The sequence below is a fragment of the Pongo abelii genome, chromosome X (assembly GCF_028885655.2).
Source record: "Pongo abelii isolate AG06213 chromosome X, NHGRI_mPonAbe1-v2.0_pri, whole genome shotgun sequence".
Classification (NCBI taxonomy): Eukaryota; Metazoa; Chordata; class Mammalia; order Primates; family Hominidae; genus Pongo; species Pongo abelii.
This window is the reverse complement of record NC_072008.2, coordinates 132,118,739-132,138,023: the sequence shown is the minus strand read 5'-3', so window position 1 is coordinate 132,138,023 and position 19,285 is coordinate 132,118,739. Positions and strand designations below refer to the sequence as shown.

The following is a 19,285-nucleotide window of genomic DNA, read 5'->3' as shown; positions in this document are numbered from 1 at the left end:
TGGGCGAAGGACATGAACAGACACTTCTCAAAAGAAGACATTTATGCAGCCAAAAAACACATGAAAAAATGCTCACCATCACTGGCCATCAGAGAAATGCAAATCAAAACCACAATGAGATACCATCTCACACCAGTTAGAATGGCAATCATTCAAAAGTCAGGAAACAACAGGTGCTGGAGAGGATGTGGAGAAATAGGAACACTTTTACACTGTTGGTGGGACTGTAAACTAGTTCAACCCTTGTGGAAGTCAGTGTGGTGATTCCTCAGGGATCTAGAACTAGAAATTCCATTTGACCCAGCCATCCCATTACTGGGTATATACCCAAAGGACTATAAATCGTGCTGCTATAAAGACACATGCACACGTATGTTTATTGCGGCATTATTCACAATAGCAAAGACTTGGAACCAACCCAAATGTCCAACAATGATAGACTGGATTAAGAAAATGTGGCACATATACACCATGGAATACTATGCAGCCATAAAAAATGATGAGTTCATGTCCTTTGTAGGGACATGGATGAAATTGGAAATCATCATTCTCAGTAAACTATCGCAAGAACAAAAAACCAAACACCGCATATTTCCTTTATTTCTACACAATTACTTATTCGTACAGATTAGTACAAATGTTAAACAATGGTTTACTGTTTTATCTTATCATCTCTTTTAAGTGTGTAAGCTAGATGTATTAGGGTTCTCTATAGGGACAGAATTAATGGAAAAATATATTTATATTTATATTTATATAATGGGAAGTTTATTAAGTATTAACTCACATGATCACAAGGTACCACAGTGGGCCATCTGCAGGCTGAGGAGCAAGGAGAGCCAGTCCGACTTCCAAAACTGAAGAACGTGGAGTCCGATGTTCGAGGGCAGGAAGCATCCAGCACAGAAGAAAGATGTAGGCTGGGAGGATAGGCCAGTCTCTCTTTTTACATTTATCTGCCTGCTCATATTCTAGCTGGGCTGGCAGCTGACTAGAGTGTACCCACCCAGATTAAAGGTGGGTCTGCCTTTCCCAGCCCACTGACTCGAATGTTAACCTCCTTTGGCAACACCCTCACAGACACCACCAGGATCAATACTTTATATCCTTCAACCCAATCAAGTTGACACACAGTATTAACCATCACCAGTCCATGCTTGTCAACGTGGACCCATACACATCTTATGAAATAACACATAATCTTCAATAAAGAAAATAATAAGGTTATAATTACATGTAACATAATACAATTGTCCTTCATACAACCAGAAGTGCACCAATCCCCAACCCAAATACTATTACATAAAGTTAACAACACTTAAATGTTGATGTGAAGTCAATAAATCTTATGTCACATGTTAAAGTAGAAAGGATATGAAATGAAGATATTTCCTTGGTACAAGTGTATACATACACAAACATGTTTTTACCAATAGAAGGAGGAAATACTCATGACAATTACAGTCCTTGTTTCTGCAGCTGGTCACGTGGTCATAGCTGGTATTGAGGACTACCTACTTCTACTACCCATTCTGTATGCCCTTTGCCTTCAGCAAGCACTTCAGCACGTTGATTTTGTTGTTGTTGTTTGTTTGTTTGTCTGGTTTTTTCCTGGTGGAGTGACCCAAAACTTCATTCCTGAAGGGTCTGAGTCATTTGTAGTCCTGCCTGGATTTGGCTACTGTAGTTTCCCAGTGACCTTAATCACAGGTCATGGTAATACTAAGAGACACTCTAATGGATCTCCTGAATTCCATATATATATACTTCCTTACCTCCGTTGTGGAGCAGTAGACTGATTTCATCTTGATAGTCTGGGTCTATCATCCCAGCCAACACTGTAACTCCCGTCTTAGCCTGTTGACTTAAAGGTAGGAGGAGCCCAAAGTGTCCAGGTGGCAATCTTAACTTCCAGTTTAATGGAATCATTGTTGTGTCTCCTGGTGGGAGCGTTCCTTGCTCTGGAACTAAGACCTCTACGCCAGCAGCATGTATTGTTGTGGGAACAGGAAGCAAAAATTTTACCAGTGGATCACTGGGGGGGATGGTGAGTGGTGCCACTTCCACTTCCACCTCTTGATTTCTGGACCCATGAAACCTGGCTATGGGAGAAACAGTACCATATATTGGATGCTGACTCAGAGCATACAGGGCCTTCTGGAGAACTTTGCTGCAGCCCTGCAAAGTATTGTTGCCTAGATAGCACTGTAATTGTGACTTCAAGAGGCCATTTCACCATTATATCAATCCAGCTACTTCAGGATGATGGGGAACATAGTAAAACCAGTGATTTCCATGAGCATGAGCCCACTGCCACACTTCTGTAACCATAAAGGGGGTGCCTTGGTCAGAGACAATGCTGTGTGGAGTACCAGGGTGAAGGATAAGGCATTCCGTGAGCCACGGATTGTAGTCATGGCAGAAGCATAGTGTGTAGGATAGGTAAACCCATATCCACAGTAAGTGTCTATTTCAGCAAGGACAAACCTCTGCCTTTTCCATGATAAAAGAGGTCCAGTATAATCAACCTGCCACCAGGCAGCAGGCTGATCACCCTGAAGAATGGTGCCATATCAAGAGCTCAGTGTTGGTCTCTGCTGCTGGCAAATTGGGCACTCAGCACTGGTTATAGCCGGGTCAGCCTTGGTGAGTGGAAGTCTGTGTTGCTGAGCCCATGCATAACCTCCATCCCTGCCACTATGGCCACTTTTTTCATGGGCCCATTGGGCGATGACAGGGATGGCTGGGGAAAGAGGCTGCATGGTGTCCACAGAATGGTCATCTTATCCACATGATTTTTAATATCCTCCTTTGCTAAGGTCGCCAGTTGGTGAGCACTCACATTGGAAATAAATATCTTCACAATTTTTGACCACTCAGAGAGGTCCATCCACAGAGCTCTTCCCCAGATTTCTCTGTTACTAATTTTTCAATCAGGCTTCTTCCATATCCCTGACCATCCAGTCAAACCAGTGGCTACAGACCATGAATCAGTATCTAATCGCACATCTGGCCATTTCTCCTTCCATGCAAAGTGCACAACTATGTGCACTCCTCGAAGTTCTGCTCACTGGGAAGATTTCCCTTCACCGCTCTCCTTCAGGGATGTCCTAGAAAGGGGTTGTAGTTCTGCATCTTTTCACTTTTGAATGGTTCCTGAATATCGTTCAGAACCGTCTGTGAATTTTCTGTTATTTGTATTATTGTAAGAGCCATCTAGCAATTATATAAAATCAAAAACACTAGATTTAGTTTTGTCAATAACAAAGTTGATTATTTTTCTGATACATGGGCACTAGCTAAGACTGAGATAATCCAAAATATCCATTCAGAAATTAATTTTCATTCTCTTCCTACAGCTTCTTTTTGAGATCTGGTGATGTATAATAAAACAACCTGATTTGATTCAACTTATTTTTGTTGCTTTCCTTGTTCACTGTCTGAGAGATGTGCTAATGAAGAGCAAAATTGTTGAAGAGTTAACAGTAGCAGAATAGAAAAATAAGTCATGGATAAATTACAAAAAAATGGAAGATAGATAACTGAGAATTATTATCATTTGGACGGGTATTATGTGGTAAAAAAAAATTGGATATGCTACGAGTTTGGTTCTGTCTATCAGTTCTCTGAAATACAAATATACAAGAAAAGAATTGATGAAATTTTCATCAAATATCCAGGTACATGTTGGTAAGTGGAAATAAAACTTGCTTTAAAACCAACAATAGCAATGTTGTCTATGATTCAGATTTCACTTTCGTTTAAGAAATTCCATGCAGAAAAGAGTGAACATCTTGGAATCAGAGAACTGTAAGGGATTTATAGAAGTCATATAATGCATTGCCTTTCTGGAGTGTACAACCTCAAAAACAACCCAAACAATTTAATTTTTTTAGGTGTTACTACAGACATTACAATCAGAGATACACTAGTGTGTATGAGTCCATTCTTGCATTGCTATAAAGAAATACCTGAGACTGGGTAATTTATAAAGAAAAGAGGTTTAATTGGCTCCCAATTCTGCAGTTTGTACAGGAAGCATGATGCTGGCATCTGCTGGACTTCTGGAGAGGCCTCAGGAAACTTACAGTCATGGCAGAACTTGACGTGGGAGCAGGCACTTCTTACATGGCAGGAGCAGGATCAAGGGTGGGAGGTGCTACACACTTTTAAACTACCAGATCTCACGAGGAATCACTCACTAGCAGGAGTATAGCACAAAAAGGATGGCGCTAAACTATTCATGAGAAATTCTCCCTCATGTTCCAATCACCTCCCACCAGGCCCCACCTCCAACATTGGGAATTACAAATCCACATGTGATTTGGATGGGGACACAGATGCAAACAATACACTGGAGTTTCACCATAGAAATCCTCATAAAACTACTCTTGTCAAGATCAACTATTGCCACCATGTTAGACAAATTTAATGTATTTTTTTAAGTTCTCACAATGAGATCTGTTTAAGTCTTTCACATGATTAGATACACTCTAGAAACTTACTGTATTTCTGGCTTAATATAATTCAAAGGCCTTACATGATGTTTAAAATAACATTCAAAATCGTTTACATAGCCTATAACGGGCATGATGTAGCTCTTTCTTATGTTAAACACCTAATCTTGTGCCACTTTCTCCCTTACTCACTACACAGCAGCCACGGCAACTCTAGCATTTTAAAATTTTCTCTAATATACCAACCTAGGCCTTTGTCTATGATATTCAATATGTTAATACATGTAAAGCCCTTAGCACAGAATCCAACTTGTAGTGAGATCCCAATAAATAACTTCTGTATTTTATTATTTTTTAGTTATTAATAGTTAATAATCATAAAATCTTATGAAGTAAGTCTTATTCTATTTTATAGGAAAACTACTACACAGAAAGAGCAAGTAACTTCAAAGATGGCATAGCTGATAGATGGTAAAATGGTGGAGCTGGAATACAACCCAAGAAGACTACAAAGTAGGCAATATGTTAATTCTTTTTTGTAGACAAAGACTCTACAAAGCCAACTATTAAGTAATAGCTGTAATCAGGTGTGTGTGATTCTAGAAGTTAGGTTTCTTAATGAAAAAGAAGATGATGAACAATATTTATTAGCCAGAAAATTCTGTGTGACCACTAGCACTGTTGCACAAATGTATTTTAGATAAGGGGAAAGTTTGATAACCTATAACAGCTGTGTAATAACTCTGAGGCTAAATAAAGGGCAAACTGGTGGAATGTACCTAAAGTAAACTGGGCCTTGGTGAGGAGAAGAGGGAATTGCTTTTAATAGCTTCCATACAACATTCCCATCTCTACTCATGATTCCTTCGGAGGTCTAAAAGTGGAAATGATATTTTGTGGTTGGAAGAAGAATTAAGGAGAGTGTAGGCATGCTGCTAATCAGTTTATCTCTGCCTTTATAATCTATAATTCTCAATGAAGATTACTAAGTTCAAATCAGTCGGCTCACCATTTGGAAATCAGAAATAACATGGTCATCGCTTGTCGTTATGGAAATTTATAGATTGCTGCTTTCACATCGCCCCTGCCTTCCCCTAAATTGTGCTAAAATTATTGTGGATCTTATCAAAAAGTTGTGGATTTACGTAGCACATCTCTGCATCATCAATATAAACACACACACACACACACACACACATAAAACAAAGTGATGTTTAAAGTTATCCGAATATTCAGGCTTCTATAACAAAATAGCATAAAGTGGGTGGATTATAAACAACAGAATTTTATTTTTCACTGTTCTGGGCAGTCTGGAAGCTCAAGATCATGACGTCACAATGACTAGGTTCTGGCGAGGTCAGTCTTCCAGTTTTGAAGATGGCTATCTTCTCATTTTATCCTCACATGGAAAAAGTGATGAGGAAGCTTCTTCAGTCATTTATGTAAGGGCATTAATCCCATTCATCCTATGACCCAATCACTTCCTAAGGCATTACCTTCTAATACCATCATAACATAACCACATAAGGGTTGGGATTTCAACATATCAATCTGGAGGGAAGACAAATATTCAGTCTATAGCAGGAACATTATTTTAAAAATACAGAAAGTACTAGGGGGTGTATTTTAATGACGTTGACGCCTATTCCTGGAAAGCCACTGGAGGGTTTTGAGCAGCACGTTCACATTATGTGACTTACATTTCGAGTGGACCACTAATGAGTCCTCTCTGGAGAAGGTTAGGTGGAAGCAGAAGGACTAGTTAGGAGGCTATTGCAATAATCTATATGCTGAAAGATTGCGGCTTGGACTAAGATGATGGCAGTGGAGGCAGTGAGAGTTCTTGGATTCTGGATATATAATTTTATTCTATGTTTTAGAAATATGGAACTCTAAAGAGTTATTGGAAAAAATATCCACATAGCGTTCACTAGGAACTCAATATTTAAAAATTCAATTTATTGTCATTGTTATTCTTTTTTATGCCCAAATTATCTCAACTGTAACCTGTGGGAACCACCTCAAACTGGCTCCTATGTCCATTTGGCATGACACTTTTAGGTTTTCAGTATTTACTTTTGGTTATAAGGTTTTTATTTTGTTTGTTTTGTTTTGTTTTGTTTTTTGTTTTTCCCAAAAAAGAAATACAGAAAGGATAAACCAGAAACCAATTAAAATGATAACATATAGGATTAGGGTGAAGAGTGGAGGAATAGAAAGGAAAATTTTCTGAGTATAAAAGTTTTGATTTTTGCACCATGTAAATTTTTTAATTCAAGCAATAAAATAAATCAAGAAGATTAATAAATGAGACTCTAAAATTAAAAACAAACCCAAAGGTCACAACAGTTCTCAAGTAAATAACTTAAGCACATGGAGGAAAAAAAACTTAATTCAAGTAACATTTGAAATTGTACTCTGGCAAGGATATACTCTAAATACACTTAAAACAGAAAGAAATCTTGAACTTTACTCATTATGTTTGTCTTTTGGAACTCATATTGGCTTCATATTCTGAAATTGTATATTCTAGGATAGAACAAATATGAATATTATTTGAAGGCAGGGTTCTCACAGTGGAATAAAGGAAATACAAATATTGAATGGGGGCAGGTTAGGAAGAACCCTGTGGTAGCTTTAGCACTGACCACTGAAGAAGTCTAAAATCAGTGACACCCCAGTAGCAATCAGTATATCTAGTAACAAGATCTTAGTGCCTAACTTATATTCTCCACTAAAAGGAAGCAGGATTTCCTGAAGAAATGTTTGGATCCAGGTTTGAGGCAGAGAAAGTATACGGTTCTGGATATGTTTTGAAGCTTGAGTTCACTAGATTTACAGAAAGTTTAGTTTGGAGGAGGTAAAAAAAAAAAGTCAATAATGACTTCAGGTTTGGGCATTTACTGAGTTTAAGGAACACCACAAGAGGAGCATATTGGGTTGGGGAATACAAACATTTAGTTTGGCCACATTAATATTATATGCCAATTATAGCTTCATGAACGCATGATGTGTGGGAAATTAAATTCCGTCATGCATCACATAACAATGTTTCCATAAATGAAGGACCACAAATATGGTGGTGGTTCCATAAGATTGTAATGGAACTGAAAAATTCTTATAGCCCAGTAATGTGGAAGCCATCATAAATATCATAGTACAACACATGACTCACGTGTTTGTGGTAATGCTGGTGTAGACAAACCTAATGCATTGCCAGTCATATAAAAGTATAGCACATACAGGCCGGGCGCAGTGGATCACACCTGTAATCCCAGCACTTTGGAAGGCTGAGTTGGGCGGATCACCTGAGGTCAGGAGTTTGAGACCAGGCTGGCCAACATGGTGAAACTCCGTCTCTACTGAAAATACAAAAATTAGTCGAGCTTGGTGGTGGGTGCCTGTAATCCCAGCTACTTGGGAGGCTGAGGCAGTAGAATCACTTGAACCCAGGAGGCGGAGGTTGCAGTGAGCCAAGATGGTGCCATTGCACTCTAGCCTGGGCAAAAACAGCGAAACTCTGTCTCAAAAATAAAATAAAATAAAAGAGTGTAGCACATACAATTATGTATAGTACACAATACTTGATAATGGCAATAAAAAGCAACGTTATTGGTGTATCTATTTGCTATACTTTTTATCATTACCTTAGAGTGTACTCCTTCTAATTATATGAAAAAAATTGACTGTAAAACAGCCACAGGCGGGTCCTTCAGAAGATATTCCAGAAGAAGGAACTGTTATGAGAGATAATAGCTCCACGTGTTATTGCCCCTGAAGACTTTCCAGTGGGATAAGATGTGGAGGTAGCAGATAGTGATATTGACCATCTTGACCCTGGGTAGGCCTAGGCTAATACATGTGTTTGTGTCTTAGTTTTTAAGCAAAAAGTTTAAAAAATAAAAAATATAGAAAATTTTAAAAATAGAAAAGAGCCTGTTGAAAAGGGATATAAACAGAGAATACTTCTGTATAACTGTACAACGTTTTGTGGTTTAAGTGTTATTACTGAAGAGTCAGAAAGTTAAAAACAAGTTGAAGGTTTGTAAAGTAAAAATGTTACCTTAAGATAAGGTTAGTTTATCATGGAATAAAGGAAAAATACATTTTCATAAAGTGAATACAGCATAAGTATATAATGTTTACAAAGTGTACAGTAGTACACAGTAATGTCTTGGGCCTGCACATTCCCTTACCACTCACTCACTGACACCCAGAGCAACTTCCAGTCCTGTGTGCTCAATTCATAGTAAGGGCCCTATGTAGCTTTAATGTTTTTGATATTTTACGCTCTAATTTTACTGTACCTTTTCTATGTTTAGATATACAAATACTCACCTTTGTGTTACAATTACCTCCCATATTCGGTATAGTAATATGCTGTACAGATTTGTAGCCTAAGAGCAATAGGCTATACCATATAGCCTAGCTGTGTAGTAGGCTACACTATCTCGTTTTGTGTAAGTACACTTTATGAGGTTCACACAAAGACAAAATTACTTAATGCACTTCTCAAAATATATCCTTGTCATAAAATGGCACATGACTGTATGTGAGTTCAGGTAACAGATGGAAGTTGATATATAAATTTTGAAATTATCCACATATATATGGTATTTAAATTCTTGCAACTGAATAAAGTCATCTAAGTAATGAGTTTAAATGGAGAAAAGAAGATTGAGAATTGAGCCCTGGGATACTCTAATAGCCAAGGTTTAGAAAGAGAATGAGTGCCTAGCTCAGGAGGAAGAGAAATAGCCATTAAAGTAAGTGCAAATCCAGGAAATAGTATTTTTCAGAAACCGAGAGAAGAAAGTCTTTCAAAAAAAAGCTTGTTTCTTCTCTCACCTCCATTTTCTTCTTATTGATTGTTTTGGTCTAATATGCCTTTTCCATGTCTTAAAAGTGTTCTCTTATAGTTTTCATTGTTATCTTTTTGCAATATATTTCAAGAGAATCCTTTTCTACAGTCTTCTAAATGATAAAATTTTGTAGTTAGGTATGCCAATTCTACCATTTCAGCCCTTCCAACTGATTTATTTAAAATACCAGCTATCATGTTTTAATCTCCCATAATTAGATCTTTCTGCTTGTTTCTCTATCGTAGAAGCCCATTTTTGTTTTTAAAGTCACAATGCCCTCTTGACTTTAAGTATAGATGAAATGGTTCTATAAGTTCTCATAAGTTAGAAAACAAATTACTGGGGAACCATTAATGTGTTTTGCTTAGGGACTGATTTCACTGATCAATGTATGCTTTCCACTGTGTTCCTTCAAAAGTCTAATGAATCTTGGTTTTCTGAAAATTTTCACAAATGAGGGCCTTATTAATCAGAATTAGGAGGTGGGGTGAGTTTTTCTAGTATTTTTGACATTAACTCTTTCACTGGTAGTGAATTGGACTGATGCTAAAGGAATAGACTGCTGTGCAGGCCTTTAGTGTGCCAAAGACCTTGTCCCAAGGATATCGTGTTTCTGTGCCCATTGTGACATATTCTGTAGGTAAGATACCCTAATTTAAAATTAATTAAAATTAACTATCCCTTTGGCCATCCCCATCAGCTACCTATCATCTATGCCTAATCTCTTACGTTTCTAATGTTGGGGTTTCTCCATGATTTCATGTGAAAACTCAGTTTCCTTCAGTGTCTTTTTCCACCTGTATTGCACTGTAGTTTCTCAGTCCTGTGGGTTTTCATGTCATACTGGTCTCATTTACATGATAATATGTAGATATTTCTCATAGTTCCTGACTCACTAATGTCACCTACTCAGTTTTCCAAGGTTGTTACTGATTTATACATATTTTTTTCTATTTATGCTATCATTTTGGTGAGATTTGGGTATATAGAATATTTAGCTACTATTTTAATAATAATAGCTAACACTTACTGAGTACCACTCTCCACGTATATTCCTAGGAGGGGAGTTCATTAAATCTCCTACAACTGTACACTGTAATAGTAATAACTGACCCTTATATAGTGCTCTCTATTTTCCAGGTGCTGTTATAAGTATGTGACGTATACTAACTCATTTAATCTTGGCACAATCCTAGGAATTAGGTACTAATATTTTCCACATTTAAAAAATGAGCATGTATCTAAACAGATACATTTTATTCATTTATAAATTATATGCATGTACTAGTATACTAATTATTAAGTGCATCATAAAACCCAACACAAATATTAATCAAAAGAGGGGAATATTAAAATTAAAGATAAATTCTAATATTTTATTCCCACACTTTGATGGATCTTCTTGACCAGGACTTCAAATGCCTGCAAACCACTTTAGAGACTATTTCTGTTGGAAGACGTTCAGTTTTTTACCACACTGTGGCCCTAGAAAGGCACTGAGGCAAAACAATTGTAATTTGCATCTCTCAGGTCTTCTAAAATAAGTTGTATACTGGAATTGTTCTTCACAGGATTTGTTTCCTTTTGTCTTACCTTGTCAATCTCCAAAAAATATATGGATATTTTTATATGAAATATTTAGATGAGTCTTCCATGTTAACTATTCTGAATGGGTTAACGACTACTTATGTGTTTGAATTCTGGAGGGTTCTCTAAGAAAACCATACTAATTATATTATCTCTACCTATTCTACCTCCATATCTATAGAGCATATATTTTCTCACAGGGCTCAATAATTGGTTGAGTATATTAATTAGTCAAGAACTAGTGGCTTAGTGGCTACCAAAGGCATCTTATTCACCGGTCACATTTAAAAAGTATCTGTCAATCAGACACTTATTCCAAGAAGACAAACACAGTGCCAGGATGACTGCCAAGATGAACAAATATTTCATAGATGTCATTGGCTTGCTGACTGGCTGCCTGCCTGCTTTCCCCTTGGATTCGTTATTCACCTAGGAAGTTTTTTTAAAAAATCCATCAGACAGAGCTAAACAGACCTAAGTTGTAACTACTAAAATGTGTAGAACTACTGGACATGTTTAATGCTGCCACAGGTTTCCAGCTATGTACAGAGAAACTTTTGTTTGTGTGTTGTTCTCTAAAATCAGAACTGTGAGAATATATTTACATTTTTATTATAGAAGTAGAAAATAAACACATAAACCTCTGGGAAAGAATGTAAAATAGTTCTTAAAATTATTATGGTGCATATATACGTTAATATTAACATGTCAGTGGTACAAATACAGGACATCTAATAAAAAAGAGTATACAGAAAAGTGGGTGAAGATTAAAAACAAAACAAATTAATCATTATTTTTGCTTTCTGGCAATCAGTTCTTAAATTCAATTCTTCTTGTTCCCTCGAGCCAAAAACAACTCCAAGTGCAGGAAGCTAAAGATTTGACTGTTTTCTTGATTTTTCTGAAGCTGTAATTTTTTTTCTGGGCCAGAACTACCACTAAGAATCATTGAATAAAAACATGGAAAATTAACCATCATAACCATCCTGTCCACTAAGCTACTCTTCCCTTGGTTCCTTAACTGCTCTTCAGTGGTTTATTAGTTTGCTAGCCTTGCTATAACAAAGTATGACAAGACTATGTGGCTTATAAAGACAGAAATTTATTATTTTGTAAATCTGGAGGCTAGAAGTTTGAAATCAATGTGTCAGTAGAACCATGCTCCTTCCAAATTCTGTAGACAAAGGATCCTCCTTTCTTCTTCCAGCTACTGGTAGCCCCAGACTTCCCTTGGCTAATGGCAGCATAATTTCAACCTCTGCCTTCATCGTCACATGACATTCTCCCTGCACCTCTTCACATCATCTTTCCTCTACGCATGCCTGTGTCCAAATTTCCTTTTTTTTTTTTTTTAATAAGGAGGTCAGTAATATTGGAGTAAGACCCACCCTAATGACCTCATTTTAACTTGATTGGCTCTGTAAAGACCCTATATTTAAATAAGGTCACATTCTGAGGTACTGGAGGTTAGACTTCAACATATTTTTTTTTTGTTTGAGGGGGGACACAATTCAACCCATAATAAATGGCATGATCCTGTCCTCTTCACCATCCTAGCCACCCTTATCAAATGATCCTCCTAGAGCATGGTGTCTCTGTGACTGAACAAGCCACTTTAAGTGAAGTCCAATTCATGCAGAAGACAGTGGACTGATACCTCTTATCTTTACTTTGGACACTAAATATTCCTCAGTAGAGCCAAGAATGGCACTGACTTTTTCTCTTTATCAGTTTATGGTCTTGAACCCCAGGCCTTTTGCACAGACTTTACTGTAAAGCCAGGTCACCCCCAAGCAAAATACATAATGTTGAATATTTTAATATAAACATATGATTTTACCTTTTACCTGCCAAATTCCCTTTTATTACTACTTTTTAGTCTTTAATTTTTAGTCCATCACTCTAGCCCCTGAAATTATATGCAACTATTTTGTGTATAAAAGTATGTGCTTTCGTCTCCTAATCAGAGAGGCTAGAGATTTGTAAATGTTGACTCTATGGTCTAACATCTAGTTACCACTCCAGCTTTGTATAACCTGCAGATTAGATAACCTGGAAATTTTGTGCTTATTTACATTATTGATACAAATGTTGATCAGGGTAGGTCCAAATCCAGAACCAGGCAACATATCAGGAGATCTCCCCATAGATCGCCACTGATCCCTTGATCAGCAATTTTGAGGAGCAGTACAAATTCATCTTACTCTATTATTACCCATTTATCACTGTATCCATCCCACAAACATCTATAAGGCATCTATATGTTCCAGTCACTGTGTTACCTGTTTTGGACCTCCTTATTGTAAAAGAAAACAAAAGTAGCATGGTAACTATGAACAAAATATTCTAAAATACAAGCAAGGAAGCAGCTTTTAATATGTGAGGAGAGGGTAAGATAAACAAAAACTAAGACTGGGGAGACTGTCAAGAGCCAGATCTTTGTTAGTATTACAGACAGCAAACTTGTTAAAAATAATCTACATTTCTCGCCTCATTATATTCACCACATTATAGCTTCTTAATTGCTTACAAACTGTCCCTTGCCCCTTACAACTCTGCTGGATATGTGTGATTGAAGATTGTAAAGTATCTTCTGTGTTTTCTTGAATTATTTACAGCTAACCATACCCTTCACCAAATTCTCTCCCTTCTCCTTTCTTCTTAAACTGTAAACTATTTTGAATGTCTTCCCACTCCTTTGACCACATCATTCGTGTTTGCCTTGTTGCCTCTTATTTCTCTTTACACCCCCAAATATGAGTATTGACGAGTTCCATCCTCAATTTTCTTTAAAACTCATAATATTATAAAATAAAATATGGTAGAAAACTTAAGAGTTCATCTTCTCCAATCTCCTTATAACAGAGAAATAACTTTCCCAGCTGTCAAATAGCAGAAACTATTTCCTTTATTGCAGATTCTAAACTAAATTATGCTGCACAACTCTACTTCTTCTTTGTGAATGGATGTTAACCATTCAGATTCTCCAATTTACATATAGATATATATGAAAATTACTTTATGACCTTCATCTCTATCCTGTCTTTTCCAAGCACTACAGTTTCATATTTCTGTCCCATGGGAAGTTTTCATGTATTATCTTTTAACCCCCACATTTAGCAGTCCTCCTAAAAAATCTATATCTCTGTCTACATAGAACTAACTAAATCTGCTAAGTACTAGGGAACAAAGCTTCAAATTACTTTAGCTTATTTTATTTTTTCTACTTTCTATATATAGACATCATTGTTTCTTTATTTCACCTGAGGGTTCTTAACCTGAAATCAAAGAGCCTATGGCCACAGAAAGGGAAATAGTATTTATTTTCACCGATCTTTAATCAGAATTTAGCATTTTCTTCAACAACAGATGTAGGCATCATCTCTTTAATACTTCCAATATACATTTAGTCAACAAAACCCGACAATTTTTTCCTCTGGCTATTGGCAAAAGACAACTTAGGGTCTTCAGAATACATTGACTAAAGTATTTTTAATGTTCCAAATATTGAAGAATATTCCATTCCCCTCAAAACAGCCTTACGGAAGTATACACATGGTAGGAAGCCCTCTTGCCCTTGATAACACCATCAACAGCAATGACAACAGGAAGAAAAAACCACATTATCAAGCATCCATGTGCCAAATGTTGTGCTAAACACTTTACTTGTATTATTTCATTTAATTCTCAAAACAGTGTATAAATTAGGTGCTAAAATGATTCTAATTTCAAAAATAAAGAAATAAATTCAGAGAGACAAAATAGCTTGTGAAAGTGAATTGCCTAAGATCACATAGGTTTTTTCTTTTTCTGAACAGGTATTTTTTATCTTTGTTATTTCTAAAATATAAATTTTGGACATTTAAAAGTGGTAACACTTAATATGCTTGTGGATAATATCACAGTAAAAATTATATAAACAAAGTCAGTGATAGTTTTTCATGAATGCTCTAAAGTTCTGGCAGTATTCTCCAAGTCTATATATATATATATATATATATATATATATATATATATATGGAGAGATGTATAATATGTTAGCTTATGTTCCTCTTCACAAAAATTAGACCATTTTTTGTACAAAGTGGCAGACTACATCTTAAGTACATCATGGATCATTTACTAAGTCACAAATTGTGTTTCTTAGGCTAGTTTGATTGTCATCATAAATAGAAAGCAGTGGGTATTGACAAATTATCTTCTGGGGACTTTGTAGGAGGTCAGAAATAAAACAAATCGGGGTACAATGAAAATACTGTTAAAAAACGCAGTCATACAAACTCAGGTAGTAGGAGCATTTGTTACGATTGGAGATTGTTAGTATGAGAATTTTCACCCAGTTTCAGGATGTCACACAAAGCTAAAAGCAACATCAAAATGCAAAGCACCAACAAAATAAGGCTTTACAAAGGATAGTAAGTGCTTGAGCTGTGATCATATAGGTTTATAGGTTACAGAGCTTGGAAGTGATTTCTGTGCCACTCTCTGCTTGTCTTCAGGTAACTTTTTAAAAATATATTTTTTAAAGTGATAAAATATATGTAACATAAAATTTATCATTTTAAGACTTCGATTCTATGGCCCATTAAGTACATTCACACTGTTGTGCAACCATCACCATCATCCATCTCCAGAACCTTTTCATCTTTCCTGACTGAAACTCTATACCTGTTCAACACTACTCTTTAATTCATAGAGACGGTAGAATGGTGGTTGCCAGGGGATGGAGTGATGGTAGAATGTGGAGTTCACATAAGATAAAATGATATTACACATCTCTCTCTCTCTCTCTCTCTCTCTATATATATATATATATATATACACACACACACACACACATATATATATATCTCCATATCCATATAGATACAAACACATATATGCATGTACTTCTATATTGACTTGGAGAATACTGCCAGTTATTATGTGACTATCTGATTTCACTTAGTATACTGTCTTTCAGCCTCATCCATTTTGTAGTATTTGTGAGGATTTCCTTCCTTTATAAGGTTGAATAATATTCATATATATAATATATATAATATTCATATATATTACATATATTAAGATGTGGATATTATATATACCACATCTTAGTCTGTTCATTCTTGTATAGAAACTTGGATTGCTTCCATTTTTTGCTATTGTCAATAATGCTTTTATGAACACAGGTATATAAGTATGTATTTGACTTTCTGCTTCCATTTCTTTTGGACATATACTCAAAAGATAAATTGCTAAATCATATAGTAATTCTATGTTTAATTTTTTGAGGAATAGCCATGCTGTTTTTCACAGCAGTAGCATCATTTTACATTCCTGCCAGCAATGCACAAGGATTCCAATTTCTCCACATTCTTGCCAATACTTTGTATTTTCTGTTATTGATTTATTAATTGTTATAATAGCCATTCTAATGGTTGTAAATTACTAATGAGGTTTTATTTTGCATTTCTCTAATGATTAATGATATTAAACATTTTTTTCATGAGTTCATTCTCCATTTGTATACAGTATTTGGACAAATGTCTATTCAATTATTTTGTCTATTTTTCAACAGGATTGTTTTCTTGTTGCTGAGTTATAGGCATTCTTCATGTATTCTGGATATCTATCCCTTTTCAGATATATGATTTGAAAATATTTTCTCTGATTCCATGAATTGCTGTTTCATTCTGGTGATAGTGCCATTTTATGCAAAAAAAAAGGTTTTAATTTTGATGAGGTCCAGCTCCTTTATTTTTCCTTTTGTTGTTTGTGCATTTTTTGATATATCCAAGGAGTTATTTCTGAACCCAATGTCATAAAACATTCACACTGTGTTTTATTTAAACAGTTTTATAATTTCAGCTGTTACATTTAGGTCTTTGATCAAGCTTCAGCTAATTTTTGTATATGGTATAAGATGAGGGTCAAACTTCATTCCTTTTTACATTTAAAAAAGTCATTTTATTAGTGAAGACAGTAATGTGAAATGAAACAGTTTGAAAACAGTTGTATGGTTTCTTAAAATGATAAACATGTGCCTACTCTATAACCCAGCCATTCCACTCCTAGGTATTTACTATAGTTACCCAAGATAAATAAAAATATATGCTCATACAAATACTTGTACACAAATGTTCATAGCAGCTTTATTTGTAATGGATGACAATTGAAAACAATCCAGATGTCCATCAGCAAATTAATGAATAAATAAATCGAGGCATTTCCATTCAATGAAATTCTCTCAGCTGTAAAGAAGGAATAAAATATTGATTCATTCAATGAAATGAATGAATTGTAAAACAACTGTTCTGAGAAAAGGAAGCCGGACAAAAGAAATACATACTACATGATTACATTCATAAAAAATTCTAGAAAATGCATACTAATTCATGTTGACAGAAAGCAGATTATGAGTCACCTAGGGATAGAGTGATGGGAGAAAGGGTAATAAACAAATAATTTATTATAAAGGGGCATGAGGAAACTTCTTGGGGGCCATGAATATGTTCATCATCTTTATTTTATTTTTAACTGACATCTAATAATTGTGCATATTTATGAGGTACACAGTGAAGTTTTGATACATATAATGTATAGTGAAAAATCTGAGTAATTAGCATATCCATCATCTCAAACATTTATCATTTCTTTGTGTTGGAAACATTCAATATCCTTCTACCTCTAGGAGGTACCAGCCTCTAGTTAACTCTTTTCTACTGTTTACATCTCTGAGATCAACTTTTTTTTTAGCTTTCAGATATAAGAACATACATAGTGTTTAACTTTCTGTTACTGTCTTATTTAACTTAACCTAATGTACTCCAGACCATCGGTGATGCCATGAATGGAAGGATTTCTTTTTATTGCTGACTGGTATTCTGTTGTGTATAACAGTTTTCCCAACACCATTTTTTGAAGAGACTATCTTTTTGATAGTCTCAAACATGATTTTTAAAAAATCATTTGAACATATATGCAAGGGTGTATTTCTGGACTCTCTATTCTATTCAATTCATCTATGTGTGTCTCTATACTGGTAGTACACTATTTTGATTACTATAGCTATGATGTATGTTTTTAAATCAGAAAATGTGAGACATCCAACTTTGTTCTTTCTCAAGGTTTTTTGGTTATTTGGAATCCCTTGAGATTTTGATTTTTTAGGATGGATTTTCGTATTTATTCAAAAAACTTCATTGAGACATTGATAGGAATTGTATTAAATCTGTAGATAGCTTTGGGTAGTATTGACATATCAACAATATTAAGTCTTGCAACCCATTAATACATATTTTTTTCCATTTATTTCTGTATTTGACAATTTATTTTGGCAATGTTTTGTAGTTTTCAGTTTATAAGATTTTGATTTCTTGGTTAAGTTTATTCTTAAGTATGTTATTATTTTTGATGATATTTTAAATGGAATTATTTCTTTAATTCAGATTTGAATTCCTCATTGTTACTGTACCAAAATGGAACTGATTTCTGGGTGCTATATTTATATCCTGCTATTTTGTTGAATTTGTGTTAGTTTTACCAGTTTTTTCAGGGTAGAATCTTTGTAGTTTTCTATATATAAAATAATGTCATCTGCAAACAGAGATAATTTTACTTCTTCCTTTCCAATTTAGATGTCTCTGTAGGTAACTTTTATGGAAAATCTATCATTAATCTCTAGTCATTGGGCTTCATTCTCAAAAACCCTTCTGCGGAAATGTGTCTTTGTTTATACACTGTTTTTTTTACATTATTTTTATTATTAGTAACTCATTCCATTAATTCATCCAAGAACTACTTCTTATTGATAGCCTACTATATGTCAGACACTGAGGCTCTTGTGATACACTAGTGATCCCTCTTCTCTTCCGGAAGGATACCGCATATACTCTATCCAGAGCATAGCACCAAAAAATTTGAACAAGATCATCTCTTGTGGAGACTAGAGATCCTTGAAATTCTTGGTCGTTATTGTGTGATTGATAGTTTTTATTGATACACAAATAATAGAAACACAATTTTATTTATTACTAAGAAGGGCTCCTGACTGTATCCTGTTTTGGTGCTACAATATTGCCAATAATTTACTCTGCCTGAATTCTAACTGTATTCTTAAAATAGATGAATTTATTGTATCCAAATTTGCTTCAACAGAGTGGAAGGAAAAATATTCTCAATAAGAAAAATATCCCATTTTAATAAAGGATAATGCATATTAGAAACTACCAATGCTGGGTAATTCAAGCTAAAACCAATTTGAATTAGTAAGAAAGACTAAATTATAGCAATTTGAAATGAAACAGATAGCTAGGTAGACAGACAAATAGAAAGACATAGTAATATGCATATAGCTTTCAGATATATATGTATACATACATATACATAATGGCATTT

At 35.2% G+C, this 19,285-nt stretch overlaps 1 protein-coding gene across 1 annotated transcript in view; it reads left to right on the top strand.

Moving 5' to 3' along the window:
* Positions 1–5,794: 5,794 nt before the first annotated feature.
* The window catches only part of LOC129052834 (uncharacterized), a 55,641-nt gene continuing 42,150 nt past the window's right edge, over positions 5,795–19,285 (top strand). Inside the window, exon 1 of the mRNA XM_054544193.1 lies at positions 5,795–5,899. Within this exon, the coding sequence (XP_054400168.1) occupies positions 5,795–5,899 (105 nt within the window). The remainder of the gene's footprint in view (positions 5,900–19,285) is intronic.